At 36.9% G+C, this 27459-nt stretch overlaps 1 protein-coding gene across 5 annotated transcripts in view; it reads left to right on the forward strand.

Annotated features, from left to right (window-relative positions):
* CACNA2D1 (calcium voltage-gated channel auxiliary subunit alpha2delta 1) overlaps positions 1 to 27459 on the forward strand; it is a 434905-nt gene that overhangs the window by 384319 nt on the left and 23127 nt on the right. The window contains exons 18-28 of one of the 5 annotated variants that reach the window (XM_075489919.1): positions 225 to 299; positions 4152 to 4208; positions 8083 to 8154; positions 9250 to 9321; positions 14995 to 15056; positions 17296 to 17372; positions 19297 to 19357; positions 21220 to 21317; positions 25823 to 25907; positions 26117 to 26179; positions 27163 to 27266. In XM_075489919.1, coding sequence (XP_075346034.1) covers positions 225 to 299; positions 4152 to 4208; positions 8083 to 8154; positions 9250 to 9321; positions 14995 to 15056; positions 17296 to 17372; positions 19297 to 19357; positions 21220 to 21317; positions 25823 to 25907; positions 26117 to 26179; positions 27163 to 27266 — 826 coding nt within the window. The other 4 variants (XM_075489999.1, XM_075490084.1, XM_075490157.1 and 1 more) reach the window with 4 other exon arrangements.

Below are 27459 nucleotides of genomic sequence, written 5' to 3' on the forward strand. Positions count from 1 at the left end.
ACCAGGTGACCTCCAGCAGTCCCATCAGCCTAAATTATTCTCCAAGTTTGTGATTCTAAAAGAGTAAATATTAAGAAATTATCTTCTGTATGTTAGTATCTCACATATTTCATGACGCCTGAGGCAATGTATTTTCCTTAATGTGACCATTGCTTGAAAACTGTTAATTAATCTTTCTTTATTACTTAAAACCTTATAATGCTAAACTTCATTTTTTCTTCCAGCTTTGTCCAAATGGATACTATTTTGCAATTGATCCTAATGGGTATGTGCTACTTCATCCAAATCTCCAACCAAAGGTATGACAAACTTTCTAATTGATTTCTCTATAATAAGGGGATGTTGTCAGAAATAACAGAAACATCCAAGATCTGCTGAAAATGCCAGAGAGCCAGAGAGCAATAGTAAAGATTTCTCAGTTGTGGGGGTGTCAGGAAAATCCATGGTGCATGTATGGCTTTATCCAAATCTGCTTTAGTCAGCACAAAGACCAGCATTGCCTTGTATTGAATTTGGTTATCAATAAAATAAAAAAGATGTATATTTTACATACACACTTTTGCATGTGAAATAAGTGTTTTAGTATATCTATTAATATAAAAACAACTAGTGGTAGCTGTAACAGCATTGTGAAGGACTCATAGTGTGTTACAAGATGCTCTCGAAGCAAACTCTGAGGAGTTTACTAGTGCACATGTTTATTTTGTGATGCTTTCTCATTTCAGAAATTGAAACTTCCATACTTGCAAAACCACAGAAATCGGGGGCAAACACAATGTATTTCTCTTGTATTTTCATATTTGTTTATTTGCTTATTTTCTATTTACCAGAGCTGAAACCTGAGCTGCAGAGTTGGGATGGATCTAGCTGAGCATTCTTTCCCAGAATACTAGATTTTTTAGTAGTTCAACTTGAGAAAGGTCTTTCTGGTTTAAAGATGAAATCCTTCTCTAAATCTGATTAGGACGCAACTTTCCTCAAATTTCAGGAAAATTTAAACCCAATATTTCAGTCTGACTTTATATTCATTCACTGTAGTCCTGACCCTGTGGGGACTCCTACATTACATGTATCTTCTTAAATAAGTTGCCTCCCTGGCTTTGATGAGATATTTCAAGATGTATGGATGAATATTTTTCTGAAATCAGAACTTTAATCTCTGTTTTAGTGAAGGGTTTCTCCATGTCAAACAACCTTCTGTTTAGTGGACTATTTGAAAATGTTTGTATTTTCATTACATTAGAAACATACTTTCAGCAAATTTTGTCTCATGAGTTCATAGTGCACAAATGCAGCATTATATAAAAGAAAGTTAAAATTTAATTAACTAAAAATAATAAATAAATAAATCACTCCAGATTGAGAGAAATGTATGGATTATTTACAGATAACAAGTTAGAAATAATAATGAATCACTATAAGTATTGAAGAACAACCAATATATCAATGTAGTTCAGTTGTCAATATTAAAATTTCTGATTGAGATTGTTTGAGCAATATAAGGCCAAGATAAATGCAAGCTGTCAATACACAGGCAATTAAGGCTAGTAAGGCTTTTCAACTTTGGTGGCACCCTACTCCTAAGTTATTTTTTAGCACTTAGTACACTTTAGAGAAACTTCTTAAGTAATGGAAGCCTGTATTTGCTGCCTTTAGGCATGGAAATACTGGGGTTTTTGTAAACTGGATGCATATCCAATGCTTTATTCCTCCCAGCCATGTTCCTGTGGCAGAATAGCAGCAAGTCCTTGACCTCTTGGCTGTGTAACCGTCCTCTCTTGTTCCTTCACCAGAAAGTCCTATCATAGCTACAGGAGGGATAACAGACCCCCCTTTTCACTACTTCACCCTCTTTAACTGTCAAAGACAGAAAAAGAAATGAAGAATTCATCTACATATTTTAGTGATTCATTTAATTCTTAAGCTGGGGGAAGTCAGCATTGTGAATATTTGAATTAATTTCCTGGTGAAGTAATGAATGTGTTTGAAATCTTTTGCCAAGTGTGTAACAAAAGAAGAAAGAAAAAAAAATGCTTCTGAAGAAGAGAAGGAATAACTTGATCTTAACTATTGATGAAATATCCCTTTTGATTTATTTTGAAAGCACCCTTTTAAAAATTAAAGAAAAAAAAGGAAAAGAAGGTTTTTATATAGTCTTCATCATTTAGAAGGACTTCGGTTTCTGAATATATGCGTTAGGTTTTCATGTGTTAAAAAATAAGTTTTGATTTGATGATTTTGCTTGGTGAATTATTCTGAGACAAACATATACTTCATTACTGACCAAATCTTTTTTTCATTAGAGATTACTAGAAATGCAGATGATGGCGAGTGGTCTATTTAACTTTTCCTTATATGCAAATGAAACTATCTTTTTGTTAACAGAAGGAACATAAAATGAAGCGATGCAGCATTCTTGTTTTAGGCACAATGTTATGAGGAACTGATGGATATGGAATCTGTTCATCTTGTATGTGCTATTATACTGCAGTGTAAACTCATTAACACTGGAGAATAAAGAACCTTTGTTAGAGAGTGAAAAACTCCACTCATACAAATTAAGTCTAGGCAGACTGAGGTGGATTAGGATACTAATTGTCGTGCTTTCTCTGTGTAGTTTTCTGCTTAAAAGAATATGGAAGTCCAGAGATGCTTTCACATGCTGCTCAAATGTTTGATTTAGCATATGTTTAAAAAAGGGTATTTTATAAGTTACATGTTTTATGTTGTAGAAAAATGTCTAAATGTAATATTAAGTATATGCATTATTATTATTGTTATTGTTGTTTTTAACAGTTACACAGACTAGACTTTCACTCCCAGTTTGTTTGGGGTGGTGCATGCTATTCAGACATACAAGAACTCCGTTTTAAAACTAAGGCACACTACAAAGACAGATATATTTAGAACTCATGGACTTTCTTTAACATGTCATATTAATTTTAGCTGAACCTCCTGGTAGCCGTTAACTTATTAACAAACAACATCTTAACCCTCTTTGCCAGCAATTTTTCAATAGATGTAAACTAAAACATAACTACGTCTTTACCTTTGAAGAGGTGAGGGTGTATAAAACTTCCAATGGTCCCTTCTTCTGAATGTCTTCTGTTTTCCTTCTGAAAATCTGTTACCTCAAATCACAACTGGTTCAACACAACTAATATTTTGAGAAATTGTCTTGCAGTATCATCCCACAAAAAGAAGCCCCTAGAAATTTAGAACTCGTAAAGACGTTTGCACAACTGAGAAAATTTAACAAAGGGCAGGTTCAAAAGCGTATTAAAATCATTAAAAACTTTCCTGTCATGTTCTTATTTGCACATGAAAACTACGTCAAAGCATAACACGGGAAACCTTTTTTTAAACTTTCAGTTTAATATACCATATAAGTTTAATAGACCATATTTTAAGCATATATTTTAATGCTTAAAATACCATTTTTGAAGTTTGTGTAGTTAGCTATATTACATTTTTAAACAAATGCTTAATTTTATGTTTTTCTGCCAATTTTCTTTGTGTGTCTGTGCGTATGTGCGTGTATTTTTCCTATTGTCCTGGGAGAGAACAGGTGGATATCCCACCAAATAAACATAGTCACTGAAGTGAGTGCATTAAGCATGTTAACAAGATTAGTCTTAATTAGATAAGATTTGAAAACAGTAAATAATTCATTTTCTGAATCTGTTCTAAAGATTAGCATCCTTTTCTTCACTTTCATTATGGTTCTGATCAAAACCCATTTAATGGTAACTATAAAATTCTAGATGCCTTCAGAAGGGTCCAGTATTTTGTCTTATGGTTTATGGTTTTGAAAGAAATGTAAGAGGAGATGGTTTTAAGAGCAGGTATAACAGTAAACAAAAAGTGAAACTTCTCATTCTGTATTTTAATTCTGGAAGAGTATGTGGGAGGGAGAGCTCTCTGTTAACTTAATTCACATCATTTAACATCTGTCTAGTTTTTGTGTCCCTAGACAAAATCTGTGTGTGATTCTGACAGAGCTCAGAACCTTTGGTCGGGGTGAGGGCTAGTCTCTGCTTCCAGTGAACGTGCACTGGAGGGGATAGATGTTGAGGGAAGAATTCCATTCTGTGAGTAGGCTGTTTACTAATAGTGTAAAAATATAAATTACTGCTTTTTTGTTACTTCAGCAAATTGGTGTGGGCATACCAAAAGTTAAATTGAGAAAAAGGAGACCCAATGTACAGGTAACTTTGGATGGAGGTGATTAGTGCATTAGAATGCATAGACCTGGAAATACAATTAGAAAGCTTCTGCCCTGCTTATTAGGAAAAATCTAACTAGAGAACTGTTTACTTTGACAAACAGCTTCCAAAGCATGAAGCTTGCATCCTTCCTTGTTTAAATAATAGAAAACATGTTATTGGCTGTAGTGAAGGGCATTCCATTAAATTTTGGTGCTTTACTAATAGGTGCTAATTAGAACCGTGCTGTAAAAATTATTCTTCAGATCTTGAAATGAATTTGAAGACTGGAAAAAAAAAGAGACTACTTGTGCTGGCTTTGCTTGCATAAACCCAAGGTCGAGTCAAGATCATTCTTATGGCTTTATTGCCAAGTTTTATTGTACTGTGTATGCTGTAATGCTGTATAACATTACAGAATTTGAATGAACTGTTTAGTGTTTTTCTGGGGAAGTCGGAGCAGGGCATATGTTTTATCTGCTATTTACATCACGTTTCTCAGTTTAGCAAACCCAGCTCCAGAGGATTAACTGCCATTAACCCGATGAGGGAAAAGGAAATTAGTAACATTTATGTAATGCAATCCCTGAGCAGAAAACACTTAATGAAAACTTTAAAATCATTAAAGGAATAGATTAACTATGTAACTAGCAAAATAACAAAATTAGGTGCAGTATACCATGTTAATTTCTTACACATCTGGGAATACATAATGCAAAACCGGTGGCTTGCATAACACCACCAGTAAAACGTGGTGTAAAATCCTGATCTAATTCAAGTCAGTGATTTCACTGAGTCTCGAGTGGCTGTGCTTATACCACAAGTAGGAGACCACCTCTGGGCTAGATTTTTTGTTTGTGCACTGGAGAAAACAGCACTGGAACATAAAAAAATCTCGATTTTCTGAGCACCCCTGGCTCCTCGGCATGCTGTGGTATGGTTTGGCTGGCGCTGGGTTTGCCTGGCTGTGCTGGCTGCCCAGGGAGGTGCAGCTCTGGAAAAGCACTGGCCTCCCATCCGCTCCAGATGCTCCTGCGTCTCCCCCTGGGGCCCAGGATTTTGCTGTCTTCTTGCCATCATTTAATTTAAAAGCCTAACAGCCTGTGTCTTCATTAGTACTGCAGGTATGAGTAGGAACTAGGCTCCTGCAACTCAGCAAAGAAGGCCTTCCGTAGAATTTGTGAGAATACTGACCTCCCAAAACACAGGAAAACGACATTTTAATGAACACTTTTTTATGTCGCTGCACCAGTTCTTTCTTTCTTTGTTTCCTTCTTGATTTGTCATTGAAGTTACAGATCTTTGCCTTTATTTGTCATGCTGAAAATGGATTGCACTCCCTTTATTTGCATGCTTCGTTGCTAGTGATTTACTTCTGTTTTGTTTTATTAAGTTGTGCTGGTGAATGTGGTGGTGGTGCGCTTATTCTAGTCATGTGGCGTGCATGACTGGTTAAAGAGAAGAGCAAACTGAACAGTAAGTTTGTTTCTTCATGGCTTGGAATAAACCCCACTAAATGGCAACCTTGGAAGAAAAAATTATGGAGCCCAAATACTGGTAAAAACATATTCTTGGGGGAAAAAGACATAGCGGGGAAAAAGTCTTCCATTTAAAGTACGGGGCTAGGAATTTTCTGTTCTAATTTCTAATGGATTTCTTTGTGCCTCAGGCACATCACGTAATGTATCTATATATGCTTAGTTTCTTCACCTATTAAAAGTCATCAATAAGTACCTTATAAAGAATGTGTGGTGATATAAGTCTTAAAAAGAACAAGAGCAAACAGTTAATGTATACTTGAATTTTGACGACTGTTAAAGTTGACTATTTTGTCTTTGGGACTCCTTAACTATGGCTAGCCCAGGTTATCATTTGAAATGAATATTGACCTTAATTTGATATGATGGCTTTTTTTTCTTTTTTTTACCATTTCTTTTCTTCTCTGTTCCTTTGTGTGTTGGAATGGAATGTGAACTTCACAAATGCCTCCTCTGCCATGCCAATGCCTTCATGCATGCTGTTTGGGTTTGACCATGCTATTCATTATCCATTGCATGTAAGAAAATGTATTTTTTAATTTATTTTTACATTTTAGCCTTTTGCTATTTATTTTGAGAGTGCGGATTTGTTGGGGGGCAAAAAGCAACTTCATAACAATAATTAAATTGTTTTGAATTAGTAGAGAGCATATGTTAATGCTATTATATTAAAGTTGCTAGTTTTGTCTATCCTATGTAAATAGGAACGTAAAAATTTCTTTGAAGTTATCAGTAGACATTTAAAAGAAATATCTGGAATCTTTGTCTGAAATCTTTCCAGTGCATATTCTCTTTCTGGAAATAAGTTTATTGGCTTTTCTCTTAGCAAACAGTAAATCTTACTTGCTAAGAACAGGAAAGATTCCATATACCCAGAAACACGTACATTTGTTCCTCAAGAATATGAAGGAATAATCTTTTGTCTTCTAACACTATCTATATTACAGTCTTGAAAATAAGAACTACTGTTAAGCTTTTGATGCTCCAGACTATTATATGAAAGCATCTTTTACCACCTATTCAGGATGTTACTTTCTTCCAGTACGAACTGGAAATACCTACGTAAATTGTGATGAAATATGCTTGCATTCTTTGATAGAATAGTCACATGTACATTTGCATGTAACTTTCCCAGAGAATGTTAGGACAGAACGAATATAATCATCATTTTGAAAGAAGGGACTTTAGTCTGCACTGTGAATAAGTTAGTATAGCTGAAGCAGTGAAATCCCCTAAAAATGTCATTATCAGAAATTACATGAGTCTTGAAATAATAGTATCAGCTAATGACAATTTTTGTGTTGCTAATCATACGAGAAACAGCAGTCAGTTACTGAGAAAACTAAGCCTTGAGATCCTTTCATGCATGAACTGTCCTATTACACAAAGCAAATTATTATCAATCAAAAAAAAAAATAAAACTAGACTCTCTTCATCTTCTATTCCAAACTATCGGATTTAAATGATTAAATAATATATCAGCATACTCTTTTTTCTAAAGATCCTTTATTAGGTGGGTGCATTAAATAACTGGAGGGTGGTCTGAGCCAGCTCAGCAGAGCTCCGACGGTCTTCCCACACTCTTATGGGACCAGGGTTACTACAGATGCATACCACCAAACTTCTCTGTGCTCCATAGCCGAGGGTCGACATCACGTACATTTCTTAGGTCTTGAAGCTGCTGGGTCACAGTATTTCTGTGCTACAGGTTTCCATCTCTTAAATTGAGATAACAGTACTGGTGTCAAGAGAAATGCAAGACGTTCAGGGGAGTCCTGTAATGTGACAATACAAGTGATTTTTATTTTTTATAACAAAAAAATCCTTTGCTGTAATTGCTGAGTCTTGAACCGCAGTCCACTCCCACCTCATAATGGCAAGTCTGTAGCCTGCTTTTGGCAAAATTGCAGAAGAGTACAATTGCCCTATCTTACTGGTCAGCTGGAAAACTCTCCCAAATTTCTCTCTCCCTTCTTGGAGGCAGGACACCTAATGAGAGATTCGTATCTGACACTTCCTCTGATGTGTCTTTTCCCAGCTTTACAGTCTGTGACATACCAGCAGTAGGGGAAGCAGCTTCCCAGCATGAGCCCCTTACATGACAGACTGGGGATGGACACTGGCCGTTAGTGTTAATTTGATTTTCACTTACCCAATTAACCTCTCTGTCCAATAAAATAAAATAAATGAGAAAGGGCCACTAGTTCTCTCAGAGATTAAAACAGATGGGTAAGTAAGCCCAGTTAAGTAGCTTACTTAGAAACGAAGGGATTAGAATGATTTGTAACATTACAGTACTCTGTCTTTATTATTTTATCATTCAATATCATTTGCTTCAGAATCCTAAATCCCAGGAGCCTGTTACGCTGGATTTTCTAGATGCTGAACTGGAAAATGATATTAAAGTTGAGGTGAGATTACCTGGTTTCTTAGTACTTGTTGCTGCTTATATTTCACTGTATAATTACTGAAAGGCAATAAATGTTCTAGATTTTGAATGGGAATCTATTTCACTATAAATTTCAATTTTAAATTTGTCAGGATGATGACTTTATAGACAGATGAAGTTATAATGAAACAAATTGAGAACCGGTATTATTCATAGGCAAGGGCAATTCATTATATTCCTCTCATTTTGAAAGACATCATGATTGCTATTTAAATAATTCTTATTCATTAAGTGCCAGTTCCTGGGGAGGGGGCTTGTAAATTTTTCATAACAGAACACTTTTTAATAGGATATTAATATATTACCTGAAATATTTTAAAAGTATTTCTCTATCTCTTTCTAATGCAAGCCTATTGCTGTGGTGAGAGAGAACTGAGAAATACAGTTAAGTGTTGACAACAAATTAAATCCTCTGTATATTTTCCAGTTACTCATTTTGTAATACATTCAGAAATCAGAATTTTAAAATATAGTTTGTTAGTTTTGTGAAATAAAACGGAGGAGTTTTAAACATTTTACATTTTTTTAACATATTTTTTCGCTTCGTTTGGAATTGTTCTTTCATAATGACACTATTGATATCTGTTAAATTCCGCCTTAAGTTCCTTTGAAACTCCTGCTTCAGAGAGGAATTACTCTCGGACTGGTATAAAAATGTTTTTGTGAATCACTGCTGCTACCAGAATCACACAGATGTGCTGGGAAGCATGAGAAATGCTAGACAAAACTCCTTCTCATCCACACAGAATTCATACTCTCTCTAGTGTCCAACATCAAGGGGTTTTAGGGGATGGTCTTGCTATGCAACGTAAACCAGAATTGTTGCTTTGTAACTCTACTGACTGAGTACATATATTTGAATAAAGAAACTTCTAATTAGAAAAAACTGAAAATTGTAAACTTCACTTTTTTTTTAAGAGCTATGACTTTCATACGCATTACCATTTCCTGTGTTTGTATGAAATACTTTGAATGACTGAAAAGATTACTCATGTTACGTGCAACACCTAGTTCTTTTTTTGTTTGTTTGTTTTTTCTTTTTCTTTCTTGCCAATAGATTCGGAAAAAAATGATAGATGGAGAAAGTGGAGAAAAAACATTTGAAACACTGGTCAAGTCCCAAGATGAGGTAAGATAGGAACACAGGCAATTACATTTACAGGAACAAACAAAACCAGAAAAATACTGGTGAAAAGATGTTCATTTTGTAATGTGAGTTTGTATCATTTTTCCCTCTAGATTTGCTAGTTTTATTGGCTATAGTAAAAGAAATTATGTACTTATGAAAAGAAGAATTGTTTTGTTTCTTGGTTTCTTTGGTGCCTCATTAATCAAGCAGTTGTTGATGAGGTCTTACACTCTGTACACTCATGGACCCAGCCTACTTCTGTCTATGAATCCCAAAACAAAGTACTTATTTTGCTTGCGGAGATGTGTGAGGATGGGTTTCATAGTTTGTATTGTGGTTGAATGGGAAGAAAGTAGTGAGAAAAAAATATAACATTTCTATGCCATAAATGAAGACTATTTGGGATAAGCAAATTCATCTTACAGTTATATTATGTACTTGTGCTTTCTGAACAGCTTGTTGAGTTCTTTATTTTCTTGTCCAAAATGCTCATTCCTGATAAAGATTGCTACTGGTTTCTGTAATAAGACAGACATGAGGAAATACCCAAATTTGATATGGAACCTTACATGTATGCTCTACTTCTTGGGCCCTTTAACGAGAGGAAATCATGACTGGTGTGCCAAAGGAGCAGTTCTGGCCAGTGTATGCCCACAGTTACAGTTCTACAACAGCTTTTTGAAATTGTTTTACTCTCAATGTAAAACAGCTTGAAGATAGCTAATTTTATGACTTAGCAGAAGAACGTGAAGCAAATATAACAACAAGCAGACACTCCACAACCCTTACATATATGAGCACACCATAACAATATTCAGCAGAATTGCTTGGGAGTGTGCAGTTAATTTTTCACGTGTAGTATTAGCTACCCTCTCCTCTTGATCTTCTGTAACTTTGCTGTCTCCAGTGGCTCTGCTGTTTGTACTTAAATGGCAGAATGTTCCAGTGAAAAGTTCCTCCTTCTCACAAGGTATATGCTACAGAATCTAATCAAGTTAAATTGATAGGAAATCAGACCTCAGAGTTTAGGGGGGGTTTATTCTGTTAAAAACAGCACATTCCTTACTTATATCCCATTCAATGTCTACTAGATGGTAGCAACTTTTAAACTCTGCCTTAAATTTTGGCCATATTACACCAAGTGATGCCCAATACTGAGCAGTTCCTATTACCAGTGCTCTGACTCGATTCTGTATCGAGGGAAGATTCTTATATACTTATTCTCATTTTGATACAGAAAAAAATGTCTCATAGTCCTAATCTATTTTTGCATTAAACATGGTAGAAAATTACTTGTCTTGGTGGGTGAAAATCAGTGGCAATGCACATATTGTCTTTGCTTGATGAGGCTGAGAATGGAGCTGAATTTTCTGAAACATGTTTCGATCGTTCATCCATGCTGTGATTTCACAATGTCACATTCATGGTCACTTGGTTCCACACCAGATCTTTGGGAACGTACTTAGAATCATAGAATATTTTGGGTTGGAAGGAACCTTTACAGGTCATCTAGTCCAACCCCCTGCAATGAGCAGGGACATCTTCAACCAGATCAGGTTGCTCAGAGCCCCGTCCAACCTGACCTTGAATGTTTCCAGGGATTGGGCATCTACCACCTCTCTGGGCAACCTGTCCCAGTGTTTCACCACCCTCATTGTAAAAAATTTCTTCCTTCTATCTAGTCTAAATCTACCCTCTTTTAGTTTAAAACCATTACCCCTTGTGCTATCGCAACAGGCCCTACTAAAATGTCTGTCCCCATCTTTCTTCTAAGCCCCCTTTAAGTACTGAAAGGCCACAATAAGGTCTCCTGGGAGCCTTCTTTTTTTCCCAGGCTGAATAACCCCAACTCTCTCAGCCTTTCCTCATAGGAGAGGTGTTCCATCCCTCTGATCATTTTTGTGGCCCTCCTCTAGACCTGCTCCAACAGGTCCATGTCTTTCCTGTGCCGAGGACTCCAGAGCTGGACATCTCATGACCATTCCTCAGCCTCTTAGCATCTGCACTGGATTTGACAAAGCATGCTGCTTCTGATAATGTAATTTAAAAGCAGTGCAAATAAGGACAGGAAGCCATGCTCAAGATCTTCACAACTGCGCAAATCCATCAGAAGCATTTTTTATTCCTGAGCTATGGATGTCATTGAGGAGATCGGTGGCTTTACTTGCATGTGTGTCCACCTGTGAGGAGACAGATTAAAATCTGTATATTCATTCAACTCCCTGCTAACACGATTGTGACTTTGTTGCAGAAAGGTTGTCATGGTATTTTATTATATTGGAAAGTCTCGGGAATTTGACTCAGTGTTGGGGGCTGTCTTCCTTCTGATACCCTATTCAGAAAGTGCAGAACCCCATAGACATTCAGAAAGTGCAGAACACCATAGACTCTCTTCTTGAGTACAGAACCTCAGCTTCAGCAGGGGCAGACAGATGTAACTGTAGATGATCTTAGCTGAAAGATGATGATGATGATGATCATGTAATTATGTAGGCAGCAGAGTCATACTTTCCTACTTTAGTGTCTATGAGGGAAGTCAACTCAAGCCTTATACATTTACATTGTTCAGGTGCAAAACATACCCTTAAGTTATGGTCCTTGAATCTGTGGAGTCCCATGATCTCATTAAACGTGCCCAGGCTCCTTCTGTGTGTCTGATTTCATGCTGCCTGTCACCTCTTCCCACGTTCTTCTAAAGCAGAGACCTGTACCAGCAGCCCCCTTGCCTTCTGCCAGTACTCTCTTCTGTGCTTTCTCACAATAAAGCCCCCACCCCAGCCCTCCTGAGTAAGGCTTTACAATCTACAGGGAAATCCTGCTATGTGAAAAAAACATGCCTTTTCCTGAATGGTTCCACTGCTGGAGGATGGCGAATGAATAGGGCCTTCCTGGGGCAGGGAGGGTAAGTCTCATCTGATGTCAGTTCTGCTACCTCACCTGTGTCGGGAGCCCATCCTGCCTAGGAAGCCACCAGCCTGTCCCCCTGTTCTGAGGGGAGCCTGGGTCATTCCTGACCCACTGTTGGAGAGTCCAGAGTCCTGCTGGCATCTGGGCGGGGATAAGCTGCTTCTGAAGGGACGGATTCACTGGGACATTTTCAGACCTCTGTTGTTGTTTTATTTAGGGAATGCCTTTCCAAGCCTATGGGTGGAAAGGGCTCTGTGTAGGTGGTTAGAAAAGTCAGGCTTAGAAGGTTACAAAAATACAATAACACCATTGGGGTTATACAAGAAATTGCATTCGTGGCAAAGTTGTTGAAGAGGTCTCAGGTGGTGCATGCATTTCTCAGGCTCTGTGGTAAAAAAGACCTGAAACAATTGGTCCTGCAACTGTTTGCCCAAAGAGGGAGGGAGGAGAAGCCTTTACACTTGCCAATGCTGGAGTCAGCTACAGCATCAAGGCGGGGGGCAGGGAGGGAATGCGACATCCCTGAGCACATGAGAATGTGTCAGTTAGGCACAGCCCAGACCACAACCTGTATTTGAACAGAGTGTTCCAAGCCTTTTGATACCAGATGCTTCAAGTGCCCAATGAACTTAATTTCCCTCACCTTCCCTTGCATCATGGCCCAAGATTTCTTCCTCTTATTGGACCTTGCTGAGGGAAGAAGGGAGCAGCCAGAGATGGCTGGCAATAGTGGCTGCTTCAAGCCATCGCACCCTTCCAGCTCCAGGCGGCTAGAGCCAGAAGAAAGCGGCTTCAGACCACGGGCCATGCATGAGCGATGCATCACTTAGGACTTGATAGCTTCATATATTTTCTTATAAAATGGCTGATGTGGTCAGTTGCTGTGAACTGACAGTTGCAGTCTTGAGGCTCAAAATTGGTGTCCTTTTTGTTTTGCTTTTTGGTTTAAGTTTGCATTGCTTTCCTTTTGTATTGCAGCTGGCCCCAGCGGTGTCTTGGGAGATGACCTCATACTCCAGCATAGAGACTGGACTCGTAGCAAGCGTGGGTGGGGTACGCTGGAGTCTCCCAAGGCCTCAGGGGCTTTCCAACTAACAGAGAAGATGCCATAAGAACAAAAGCATTGCCACATTCGGGCAGCCGGGGTGGGCAGTAGTGAAAACTGAAGGGTCACAGAAGCTGCAGTAACATCTGTAGGTTCTTTGGCAGCGGCCAGCTGGGGGCGAGGTGGTCTCAGACCGCTCAGTAATGAAGTAGGCAAAGGTAAACGGGAGCAGACGTATGAGGACTTATGATCTCCTGGATTATCTTTAAAGGGAGATTTCAGCCAGTTTGCTTTCAAGCATGTTCACAGTGCTGGTGGCAACAGGATTTAATATGAGCCCAGTTCTTCTCTTCCTTCCCTCCCACCTTGGGCACTGCTTTTCTCTTGCCAGCGTACATGGTGTGCAACCCATGGCACTGTGCCTGATTTGGAGGGGCTAGCTTCAAGTGTCTGCTTATTCTTGAGCTGAAGTAATGATATAGGCACATTGTTAAATATAAATAGGCTTGGATAGGAATCTCTTCAGCCACCTTTTTGCCTTAAATATAAAATATATTGCATTAGATGCTGATATGTATATCTTCTTTTCTTTTTTTCCTTTTTTTCTCTTCTTTCTTTTTTTTCTTTTTTTCTTTTTTCTTTCTTTTTCTTTCCAAAATGACTATTAACTTATTTACACTGTCATGCTGTGCTGAAAAGCAGCAGCCAGGTAGTGAGAAGGTTTCAAATCATAATGTCAAAAAAGACACCTCTTTTTCATAACCACGGTCATTTTCACACTTTTGTTTTACCACAGGGGAAGAAAGAACGTAGTCGTATACCTGTGGTACCTCTCACCAATGTTTGTAATGTTCCAGCGCAACAGCTGCACAGACTTCATTGCTGGCATACTTACAAATGTCTGATTGTAAAATAATAATATGTTGCAGCTGGCATAAACTTGTAGTTTTCAAAGTGGAAAATTGAGTAAAACAATGTCAGCCAGGTGCATTAATGATTAAATCTATGGGGAACAGTGAGACCGTGTCTATCACGTCATTTTTCATACCAAAAGAAAATGAATGGTAGAGCTTATCCTAATGTATTAAGTTATTTAAAAATAAACATTTAATTCCATGTTAAATTTTTCACAAATTCAAAAGCCTCCTAATGAGATTAGAAACACATGTAAGTTTAGCAAGGGGTGCCAGTACAATCAGGACTACCTGGCTGTGCCTGTAGATGTAACTTAAATGTAAATGCATTTAGCCAGTGGTACTGTGACCTGAAAGGACAGGTACTGGGTGTTTTTGTTGGTAAAGAGTTACCTACAAAGTCTTTTTATAATGTATAATTGTGGGGTTTTGTTTTCATAGTTTAACTGAAAAATGGTCCATAAAGGAGATAACATCTTTTATCAAATTTAAATCATATAGAATAAGGTTTGCATAGGCCTGGCTAATGAATTTAAAAGGGAAAATGTTAGGTCATGTTTGTCTGGTTTTAGTTAAATTTGCATTTCGTTAATGCTCAGTAAAAAGGTTATTGGTGATTCTTTTGCATAATATGTTTGGCAAATGTTTAAGAAAAGGAGTTGCAGCTCAACTGGTGCTTTTAGCAAAATAATAAATAGAATTCCAACAGATTTGTACTTGATTTTACACTGTATTTCTCAAGAAAAGGGAACGCTTATTGAAGCTTCAGATTTAACAATTTATTTTTTCACCAATATCTCTTTGTAGAGATATATTGATAAAGGAAACAGAACGTATACATGGACTGCTGTGAATGGCACTGATTACAGGTAACTCACGTGTTCTCTGACTTCTTTTGTGTAGTTAAATTTCCTTTTTGATTATTTTGGTTAACATTTTAGCGTAACATTTTCTATACTAGCTAAGTCAGGATCAGCTCGTCTTGTGTCCTGGCCTGTAGGATTTGCTGGGTTCCTCTACAGCTCAGAATTGTTGCTCTAAGGACCAGAACCTCAGTCTTTCATCCGGCTGTTCAGATTTATCACTAGGGTATTTCAGTATGCAGGAAAAAAAGGTTTTTATGGTTGATGTTAAGAATCTTACTTTTCCTCCGACTTTCTGTATCACACCGTAATTTGGTCCTTAATTGTACCCTTTCTTTTAGATTCCTCCTCTTATTTCTTCTTTTCTTTGCATTGTCTCCATGTTCTTGTTTTAATATGCATATTAAAAAAGAAGATGCTATATTTTGGTCTGAATAAAAAATGTGACACGTTTTGTGCAAATCTTTTTCAGTCACAGTCATTGCTTATATCATGACTTCGTTAACCTCCATGTCAGATCTTAGGGGCAGGAACCATGCTATTGATGATGTCTGAAATCTATTTGTGACAGATTTTAACTAATTAGCACTGATACTGCTTTGTATATAAAAATCATATGGTGAGTGGCAGTGGGAACAAATGAAATAATGGGTAAAAGCAGATTCCCCCCCTTGAATGCAACGTTGGCATGTATATTCTTTCAAAGTCATTTAAGCATACAGCTCTGTAACGTTAGAAGAAATGTAGAAACTTGACATTACCCAAAACAAGTTAAAATTCACCGAGTCCCAGAAAAGTTAAACTACTCTAGTTCAAAACCAGATGGTACAAATATTGAGTCAAATTTTTACCAAAACAATATTTTTATTGTGGTGAAGTACAGTAGTCCTCAGCCAAGCTGGTTCCCATTTTTTGTTGTGGTCTGCACAGGTGTACAGCCAAGGAGAATGCAAACATTAATTTATATGTAAAACCAAAAAAATCAATTTTAACAAGAGAATGCAAATGTAGGACTTCATCTTTTATTCAGCATCCCATTTTTCTGTTGAACTGCCTCTATCTTTATACCCTGTAAGAAAAGAAAGTTTTTTGTCAGACTTGCCGTCTAGCAATCAGTAAAGAAATACATTTGATTTATATGACTTCTTAATTCTTACTGAGCTCCCTGACATGAGATACAGCAATAAATCCATGGAGTCACATTGCAGCAAACCTACTGGACATAAAATTATAGATTTTAATTAGCAATTTCTGCTAGCAGTAACTGTTAATGACAGGTAAACTGCTACTGATTTCCCTAGAGGAGAATTGGTAGAAGGCTATCACTAAATATTCAGCAATCTCACTTACATTCTGTTTAAATGGCAAATGTATCATTAAAGGTCATCTCATTTATGGCTCAATTGTACAACTTTTTTAATGTTAATTTCTGCGGCTATCCATTAGAAACCATTGCAGTTCTACAATCATAAAATCCGAGTGCAAATATTAAGGATGCAATGTGGGAGATGATGATACCTCTTTAATGATTACTCATATTTCCTGTCCTTTACGTAGCTTTTTAGAACTGAACTCTTCTACACATATATTGAATTTAGTTGCAAAAAGAAGCCCTATATTTTTTGAACAAAAATAAATATAATCTAAAAGAAAATACACTGCAAATGCTTTGCAAATCTTAAGATGTTATTACACAATGATGTTCAAAGGTTTTTAGTGGTGACTGCATGATTCAAGGAAATATTTTGCATCTTGAACATAATGTGAAGTCAAGTATTGCCAGATACATTTCCTAATGAATACTGCTAGTTGTTTTATTAGTAAAAGGAGAGTCTGTCATTACATGATGCATGCAAATCAGTGCAGTACTACATGCTGGTTTTTGCAGTCAATGATCACTTTGACATGTGTTACATCGGGATGCTAAATGTGTTAGACGAAGATACAAGAAATCATGTATTTTATTGTTTGCAATTATTTGAAAATTCCTTTCTTATCCGTTACAAAGTGCATTTATTCTTAAAAGCATAAATAAGAATGAAAATAAACATAGAGAACTTCAGGACCGGCATGAACCTACTTGTGTGTGTTACAAAGCGTGAGGCTGGTATGTCACTATATGACTATCTCGTCTCATGATGATCCAACTTGAAACTTGTTAGTTGTTTTCAAAACACATAGAAACTGAAACTGGAAAACTGCTGCAAATAACTTAATTGCTTTACTTGTCTCATTTCTATTGCAGTTTGGCATTGGTATTACCATCATACAGCTTTTATTATATTAAAGCCAAAATAGAAGAACCAATAACTCAGGCCAGATGTAAGTATTAGGAAGGTTGCCTGGTTTTGTCTCGTTTTGCCAAGCCTCAGATTCACTTAAAAAAGCAATGTTTAAAATTCATAAATTTTGTGGAATTCACTGATGTTATCATGATGTACCCAAAATCTGCAGCAATGATTCTAACCCGTTGTAACATCCAAGGTACAAGGAATATTCTATAAAGATAGAATATGTGCAGGTACCCCAGTTCCACTGACAATCCCTTCCCCCTTGCTCTGTGCCCATAGAATCATTGCTTTGTGTATCCTCTGTTGCTGTCATTTTAAGGGTCTGGATACTAATTTTTTCATTCTATTAGTTAAATGTTGTGATATAGACTACAGCAGTAAAGCATTTTTTTGTTATTTTTACAGTAGTTACAGTATAATATTTAGCAAATTACCTCTGCTGCCCATAGGAATAGGTTAATATGACAATGCTGTTTGGTTTGGCTTGCAGCTAGGTTTTTATTTTGCACTTCACAAATGGTTTTAGTGGATGTTTGTAATATATTTTTGGATTAGACTTATTTCAAGCCATTTACAGATTCTGGAGAGATAATTGGAAATGATACTTGTGAGTATGCAAATGCTTGTTGTTTATTAGGTGTAACTTAACTGTAATCTAGATAGTAGACAAAATAGTACCCATCACATCCTTTTAACTTTATCCAAGTGTTACGGTAAACTTGAACAAGTATGCAGTTAAAAAAAAAGTTAGAAAAGCACCATGAATCTCTCTTGACAGGCATAGATACTGTTAGTTTAGAGAAAACTTGCTTAGCACTAAATCACTGTCCTCTACCATCACCTCCTGCATGTGAAGTAGAATATGGCAAGTTTTTAATAATCAGTAATTTATTTTGTAACGTTGTCAAACAGTAAGTAGTTTAAAATTAAAGTTTTAGTGAGTGAATATGGTTCCTTTGATGGATTAGATCATCTGGTTTTGCACTTATATCAATATAACCTGCAAAACAGACCCTTGAAATAGCCACAGTATATAGAAGGTACTTGAGAAATAATTGAGAAGGACATATTCTTCAGTCTTCAGAGATGTTTGTCTTTTTTCCAGACTACAGCTGTATGTAAACTGAACCTTTGATCTATCTATGCACAATATTTTTATTCAAGGGGCTGTTTGAATAAAATATTGGTTTGTGACCCCTTTTGCTTTACCCTGTTTTTTTCTGTTTCCCTGCTTTCTCTTTCTGATGGATAGTGGCAATCAAAAAGGGCAAGTATATTCTTGTTGCTCTATTTCCTTCTGTTTACTGCAGTTGATATTTTTCACTTATATTTCTATTCCTACTGGATATTCTCCTCTGTATTCCTCATCTCAGAATTTTTCCCATGATCATTGGGTACCATAGCAATAGAAAGGAAAAAAAAAGTGAAGTGTTTTTCTGTTTTCATACACATTTCAATATGTTGCTAATCTCTAATCCTTCTTTGTCTGGTCCTATCAGTGTTCAGTGACACCAGCTTTTAAAGCAATTATTTTTAGTAGCATTTAAAGTGATTATTATATGGATGATATTTTTAAACTTTGTTGCAGAAAATACTAGAAGCATTTTCCCTCATGTTCTAACAACTCAGTGTCCCAAATATTTCTTTGTATCAGATTGTAATTCTAATGAAAACATCTCATATGTTTTCATGTTGTCATGCTAATGAAATGTCTTCTCTAAGTTGTTAGATACATTATTGTTGCCAGGTGTATGCTGTATATAATAATCAAGTAATTTCTTCCTATACTGTGAAATACTGAGAAGTATACAGTATATTAGTAGGAAAGCGTCTCAAAATAAACATTTCTTTCTAAATTCATGGATGCATGCAAAAGCTAGTCAAATATTTTGAGAAGAAAAATGATGGCAAAAAGCTCAGTTTACTTACTTGGTGTTTACTCTTCATTTTTGTAGATTCAGAAACACTGAAGCTTGATCATTTTGATGAAGCTGGCTATACGTTTATAGCACCAAGGTTGGTTAATTTCCCAGTAATAAATACTATTTCAGCAGTAAATAGGCATTTGATCAGATTAATGACATTTACGAAATACAAACTTGATCAATAAAGTTCATTTTGGTAAAAAATGTTAAGTACAAGAACAGTTATTAAATTCATGTTTTACAAGAGCAATCTTTTCTTCTTTCTAGAGCGTAAATAGCATCTTCAGGCTCTGATTCCTTTTCATATTAATCAGAGAGCTGTAAAATCTGACATGTCATCATTTATGGATGTTTTTAATGGAAATCTTATATACATCTGTTTATTTCTTGTGGCTGTGACTTTTAAGATTTTACAACTTTGTACTTTAGCTTCTCATTTGTAAAATAGGTACCATAATATTTACCTCGAGATGTTTTCCAACTCCAAGATAAAGTGTTTCAAAGCTCTCTGTCACTTAAGGATGAATTAATTTCTGATTCATTGAACAAAAAAATTGATTGAGTCATTGAAAATTGATCGAGTAAGTTCATTAGTTCCCTGTTTTTTCATGTGAAATTGTGTAGTCCTTGTTGCCCTTGTAAATATATGTTTGCAAGGGAAACATGGTATGATAAATAGTTCTTAAAAATTAAGTTCCTTTAAAAGGTAGTTATGATAAATAAAGGAAATGCTGTACCATCAAGATCAGTTAATAATTGTTCCATTTCTTATTTATCTTATAAATTTCTGTATCCTTTTAAATTTAGACTGTTTTAGATAGATTCGTATGTAAAACATAGTCTTCTATCTTCAAATGTATTCTCAGCTTAACTGTTTATGTTTCCTGAAGGACTGAAGTTACTGATGATCAATTGTACCAGTTAGCAGGGTACAATTCCCTAGGTGTCCCCTTCCAATCCCCTTCCAGCAAGTCCCTAGGTGTCAGGCTGATCTACATGAACAAAGCCCGCTTGATATGGAGCTCTCTTTAAATGTGAATGTTGCTATAGTTGGTATATACCAACTATAGTTGGTATAGTTGGTATATATTCTGCCTGTAGTCTCTCAGGATCATGGTAAAGTAAGTAAAGGGTAATAAGATAGCTTATTCATATGAAATACTTGAACAGACTTATTTTGTTCATAAAATTAATTTAATATAAAAAGCTCGTTTAAAAAGAGTTCCCTGCTTTACTGCTGAATACTCTCTACATTTTAATTAAAGTTGTTTAATGCCACTTACCATCTAATATTTGCCTTCAAAATGCCCAGTGACTTTTTTTGTGCTTGCGTGTATTCAGTGAATTGCCCAATGATATATTGCTTTATTTTATTACATTTTGTAAAGAGCAGTAGTTTACTGTTTATCTGTTTTGCATATGTCAAAATATAAGAGTGTTTATATGCTTATTGGGTTTGTACCCTATTAAAATTGCCTTTAAGACTTCTCAGAGAATGGGACCTTATCCCATAAAACTGGCCTTAGTTGAGCATGAAGCGACTATGTTTTAAACAGCAGTCCATGTACTTTCCAGTGAAATTTAACCCAGGAGCAGTCTAAATTCACTGGGCATTTTCTTGTTTAGTTTACAGACTCTATGGCCTCCTAATTTCGTGGCCTACACTAGTCCTGAGTGCTTTTTCCAGGAATCTATGCCCTATCTCATACATGGAGTTTTCTTACAATTCAGATTTAGGCAGGCACTTGAACACTTTATTTCCCGTAGATGCCTGAAATATTCAATATGGTCAACATTCAATATTGACCTTGGTAGTCAATTGATGCCGTAGTGCCAGCCACCTCATTGTAGTTGCGCAGTCCTGCTTGGACTTTAAAATTGCTGAGCCTTATTTGTCTGCTTTAGTAGCAAAGGAAACAGATCTGAGAAGACTGATGTTTTGTTGTTTTTCAGAGAATACTGTAATGATGTAAAAAAATCAGAAAACAACACTGAATTTCTATTAAATTTCAATGAATTTATTGACAGAAATACTCCAACCAGTCCATCATGTAAGTATTCTTCTCGATTCATTGAAAATTTTCCTTAGGAAAATACTTAGTCATAAATGAGAATTAGTCAAAATGACAGCTTTCATGCCCAAACTACATGGTTTTGTTTTTTATCTTCACTGACTTTTTTAAGTGGAAATACATCTAGTGTTCGGATTTTCTACCCAAGGTAGAAATTGTAAAATTAGTTTGCAGTTTTCTGGGTTTATTTAAGAAAGTTTGCAGGGCATTATGCATCCAGTGTTTTCCACAGTTCCCCTCAGCATTCTGTTCTAGCAGTTCATTTTAATACACTCCAAATATTTTGAATTTATAGTTTTTTCTCTTGAGCATATCAGCCAAAGTAAGTCTCACATAGACATGAAAATTTTGTAATGAAATCTTCAGTCTGCTTTCTTGTCAGCTTATATAACGAAAATAAGTAAGGAAAAGGAGCCAAGAACCAAAATAACCAATAACCAGAATAAAAGATAAGGAAGTTCTATTGCTGGTTCACAAATTAGTTAAAGAGATCTTGCCTGGGCTTGAGTTGTTTAAGGCCACAGATTCACGTAACTGCTGCAGTGGTGAGCACGGGGCTTTGGGGAGGTATTCACGTTTTGAAGAGGAGGACCCGGGGAACTACAGGCCTGTCAGCCTGACCTCGGTGCCGGGGAAGCTGATGGAGCAGATCATCCTGAGTGCTATCACACGGCATGTAGAGAATAACCAAGGGATCAAGCCCAGCCAGCATGGGTTCAGGAAAGGCAGGTCCTGCTTGACCAACCTGATCTCCTTCTATGACAAGGTGACCCGCCTAGTGGATGAGGGCAAGGCTGTGGATGTTGTCTATCTAGACTTCAGTAAAGCCTTTGACACAGTCTCCCACAGCATTCTCCTGGAGAAACTGGCTGCTCATGGCTTGGACGGGTGTACTCTTCGCTGGGTAAAGAACTGGCTGGACGGCCGGGCCCAGAGAGTGGTGGTGAATGGAGTTTACTCCGGTTGGCGGCCGGTCACAAGCGGTGTTCCCCAGGGCTCGGTGTTGGGGCCAGTTCTGTTTAACATCTTTATCAATGATCTGGACGAAGGGATCGAGTGTACTCTCAGTAAGTTTGCAGACGACACCAAGTTGTGTGGGCGTGTTGATCTGCTGGAGGGTAGGCAGGCTCTGCAGAGGGACCTGGACAGGCTGGATCGATGGGCTGGGGTGAATTGTATGAGGTTTAACAAGGCCAAGTGCAAGGTCCTGCACTTGGGCCACAGCAACCCCATGCAACGCTACAGGCTTGGGGAAGAGTGGCTGGAAAGCTGCCCAGCAGAGAAGGACCTGGGAGTGTTTGTTGACAGCCGCCTGAATATGAGCCAGCAGTGTGCCCAGGCGGCCAAGAAAGCCAATGGCATCCTGGCTTGTATCAAAAATAGTGTGGCCAGCAGGACTAGGGAAGTGATTGTGCCCCTGTACTCGGCACTGGTGAGGCCGCACCTCGAATCCTGTGTTCAGTTTTGGGCCCCCCACTACAAGAGGGATATTGAGGTACTGGAGCGTGTGCAGAGAAGGGCAACGAAGCTGGTGAAGGGTCTGGAGCAGAAGTCTTATGAGGAGCGGCTGAGGGAGCTGGGACTGTTTAGCCTGGAGAAAAGGAGGCTGAGGGGAGACCTTATCGCTCTCTACAATTACCTGAAAGGAGGTTGTAGAGAGGTGGGGGTCGGTCTCTTCTCCCAAATAACAAGTGATAGGACAAGAGGAAATGGCCTCAAGTTGCGCCAGGGGAGGTTTAGACTGGATATTAGGAAATTTTTCTTCACCGAGAGGGTTATCAAGCATTGGAACAGACTGCCCAGGGAAGTGGTTGAGTCGCCATCCCTGGAGGTATTTAAAGGACGTTTGGATGAGGTGCTTAGAGACATGGTGTAGTGGTGGTTTTGGCAGTGTTAGGTTTATGGTTGGACTCGATGATCTTAAAGGTCTTTTCCAACCTATATGATTCTGTGATTCTGTGATTCTGTGAAATTGGGCCTTCAACTCTGTTTAGAATAAATGAGGAGTTACACTTTTGAACCAACCATCAGTAATGCATTAAAGTGGTGTTCTCATGAAAAATTCAATGTTTGGATTTGTTTGTTTATGCATACAAGCCTGTTTAGCATTATTAATAATTTATAAACAGTTGAAATAAACTTTATTTTTCTCTTGCATTCCCCAAGTCTTTTTAACATGTTGCTGTCATGGGTCACTGATCAATTCAATAAGAATCTCTTTGCTCGAGCATGTAACTGAAGGAATGTGCACTTAGTTGTGAGATCTTCTCACAAAAGGCTATTTTTGTGTGCATGTGTGGGTGTTTGTTGTTGTTTTTAATAGAGTGATTTTATTCATTGACACATTGCTGACTGCCTGAGATTTTACTTGAGTCCCTCGACTCAATCTTGGAAATGAAAGCATTCACCTCAAATGATTAAACCAGTTAATAAATGAAAATTCTAGTTTAATATTCACTAGTTATATAAGTGAATATTGAGGACAGATTTAGTCATATTGTAGTATACACTAGGGCTTAGTAAGTAATTATGCCAAAATGTTATCAAATTATTGCTATATTTCATTTTGGAATCCACAACAAAATTCACTTTTTTCCTTCTTTTTTCTAGTAATTAAGTTACTTTAAAAATAGTCCCCTGAATAAGTAAGCAGTGTTGACTAAAGGAAAGAGTGGCTATGGAAATCATCTCTGCTAAAAATGTTTTTCAAAAGGAATAACTAGTAAAATCCCCAAATTGAAATAATCTATACACTCTAAGTTTAATGCCTTATAGTTTGACTCACCCCATCCAACTTTAACCTGTTAGAAGTTGGCCAGGAAGATAGACAACTACCTCTGCTGTTCCTAAGGGGACAGTAAGAGCAATTCACCCTACTTGCCTTAGACATCCGCTTTATGTAAGTAAGCAAGTCTCACTTTTTGGAGGTGCATGCAGTGCAAGGTGATCCCAAACAAAAGATGCATGCAGTAAAATGTTAGGAGTCTATATTAGCAGAGCTAAATATCACTCTAGGAGACATATTTTGATATTTATAGTCAGGCAGAATTTCAATTTAATTTCTAGGAAAACGTGAAGGCAGTAAGGCCCTCCAAATTTCGTCCTTATGTTAATTAATGGGGTTTTGTCATTACTTCCAGCTGAAGAAATATTTTTAAAACAGTACCCTAACATATTACATACTCTACTATGACATTGTGTATGTGAATAAGGAAGGTAGTCTTTGGCATTCAATGCAGTTTAACAGGTTTACCTAGCTAAGCCGTGTAAATATATCTAATGAGAATTAAATTAATGTATTAAGATGAAATGAGAGAGTGCTTCCTGCTGGTCAGTCAGAGCTGCTGGCTCTGTGCATAGCATGCTCACACATTCAGGCTTCAGTGGATTTTATGAAAAAGCCTTTTTGCTAAAGGTTACAAAGCTTTTCAGTACCCAAATACATGTCCCTATTGATCTGTTTTGTGAAAACAGATTGAATTAGGGCATTTTTTTAAAAAAAGGTCAATATCGGTTTTCTAGAATCTGAGACTTAGTGTAAAGCACAGAGCATGTCATGGCTCTCCATGGAGAAAAACTGAAGAAAAGTTGGTGGGTTTTATTTTTATTTTTCCTCAGAAGGAGTTTTCAGTCTCCTCAGCAAGGCTCAGCAGCTGGGGTTTGGCAGAATTCAGAGCTGCGGGTTCCAGTCACAGAACAACTGATTTACCAACACTGATTTACTGTGTGACATTGAAGACCAAGAGACAGATTTTCCCTTTACATTATTCAGCTCCAACTTAGCCCTGTTTTATTTTCCATAGTGGTAAAATCTGTATTAAAGTGTACGCTTAATTCTGTTGATTCTTCCTAGAACTTTCTCTTGCAAAGTGGTACTGAAAAAGATGCTTGAGAAGCACTGACTTCAAGCGATCTTTTCAAAGATATTTAAAAATGACATATCCATCTAAGCTATTAATTCAAAACTGGTTTATTTCCCTGTACCCATTTTCAGATGGCAAATAGTTTTTTTCTGAGAGGCTGGGACTTAACTGATTTAAATATATTTATACTGTAGTTGAATTATCTCCATTTTTGTAGCATGTAAGAGTAAGTACAACTAAGAATTAAGTGTTGTTTCATTGCATCACCTGAGATGAAAAAGTGTTTGAATGAAAACATGCTTTAAAAATAGGTTAATTTCCAAATTTGATATAGGGGCTTTGCAAAGCTGGGGCCTGTATCCTTATCACCTTGTTTATTCCTATGACACAAAGATAGTTTTTAAGGGTACAATGAAGGAAAAGTTTAAGTGAAGTCAGCGGTATCATAGCAATCTATTTAACAGTAAGTGCTTGATGTATTTTGAAGTTAGTTGGTATGTCTAATAGGCATAGCCTCATTTTTGTGGCTGTAGCATCTTGACAACTCAGAATTTCATTTTAGGCATTTAATGAAACTCCATATCGTATAGTTTCAGATGAGTGTCTTAACTCTTTTGATAGGTAATACTGATATGGTCATTAGAGTTTTGCTGGATGCAGGATTTACAAACGAACTTGCCCAAAATTATTGGAGTAAACTGTCTCTGTAAGTATTCTTTTTATTGACTGTGATTTTTTTGGATGCATTTCAAAGTTTGATAATAAAACAATATACATGTGTTTGTATAAACAGATATACAGCTAATATTTACACAGGATAGATATTCAGTTATGCACTTTAAATGGCAACCCTTGACATAGGAACTTGTGAGAATTTCAGTCAGTTTTAATTTTAAATCTTATTTTTGTTTACAGTGATGGTGTTGTTGCACAATTTGTTGTTACGGATGGTGGAATTACTAGAGTGTTCCCAAAAAGGTAACAATTATTATAAAGTAGTATAATATGATAATTTTGAAACCTGAAAGGGTGGAATATTAAATAATGGATTTATTGAATGAAAAACAACTTCTCCTACAGTCTAATCTGTACTGATAACTATGAAATGGATAGAATGTCTTGGTTTTCTTTGATTTTACCTGTGCCCCTGCTTGAAACTGATCTGTAATGTTATTTCCATAGCAGGTCCGTATAATCCAAGTTTCTAATCAGTGTAGAGTAGCAGTAAAAGCAGTGCCCTCGTAGTAGTAGTGGGGCCATGCTAATCCCTAATTACTCCTAAGCACTCATTTGTTTGGCAGGCTGGCAGGCTGCAAATACTGTAAAGCACTAGACGATTTTTTTTTTTTAGACTAATAAGAGCAGACCAAATGGTCCAGGGACTTCAAGAGAGAAAAATGTATCATTACCAGAGGGCAAAATGGGAATGTGAAGGTGGTCATATAATAAACTAGACACCCCCATCAGTGACTGGGAATAGTGAGGGCACCAGTATATGGATATACTGGTAAATGGCAAATGTGTCTGTTTTCTTGGGTTATTCTGTGTTTCTCCAAAATGGGAAAACAGCAATTAATTTTACTCCCCAAACGAGTTTCTTTTCTGTTTAGGTGTTATTAATGATATAAAATCTTTCGGGATGATTTCTCAAGAGATAACGTGCTATAAAGGTTTGTTTATATTTTGTTGTAAGTAGTGTTGCAGTTTTACTTGTCTCAATATATCTAAAAATTATGAGAAAAGATCGTGTTGTTCCAAGAATACTATTTTCTTTTTTTTTCAAAGTTTTTTTTCAATAATTACACCTGACAGTTAACCAGTGAAAGCTGAAAAAATCTGAGGACTATATGAATGAATCTCACATTATTTCCAACTGTGAAACATTAAAAAAAAAAACCCTGCAGCACACCTTTAATGAGACGCTAACTATCTTTTTTTGATCACTATTTTTTTGTGATTAGGGCAGGAGAAGATTGGTTGGAAAATGCTGAAACTTATGAAGTCAGCTTCTATAAACGGAGTTTAGATAATGACAACTATATTTTCACAGCTCCGTACTACAACAGTAAGTCATCACAGTTTTGAAATGTCAGAGCTAGCTAGTCCAATATAAGTGTACTTGTGGAAGTTTCCCATACCAGTTGAGGTCACTGACAAAGGGTGCAAGTGGGACACTTCATAAGGAAAAAAATCTTGGGACATCACCCATTATTAAGGAAAAGGTAGCTATGAGGGCACTGAACAAGGGACGTCATCAT

Source organism: Mycteria americana, chromosome 1 (genome assembly GCF_035582795.1).
Source record: "Mycteria americana isolate JAX WOST 10 ecotype Jacksonville Zoo and Gardens chromosome 1, USCA_MyAme_1.0, whole genome shotgun sequence".
Taxonomy (NCBI): domain Eukaryota; kingdom Metazoa; phylum Chordata; class Aves; order Ciconiiformes; family Ciconiidae; genus Mycteria; species Mycteria americana.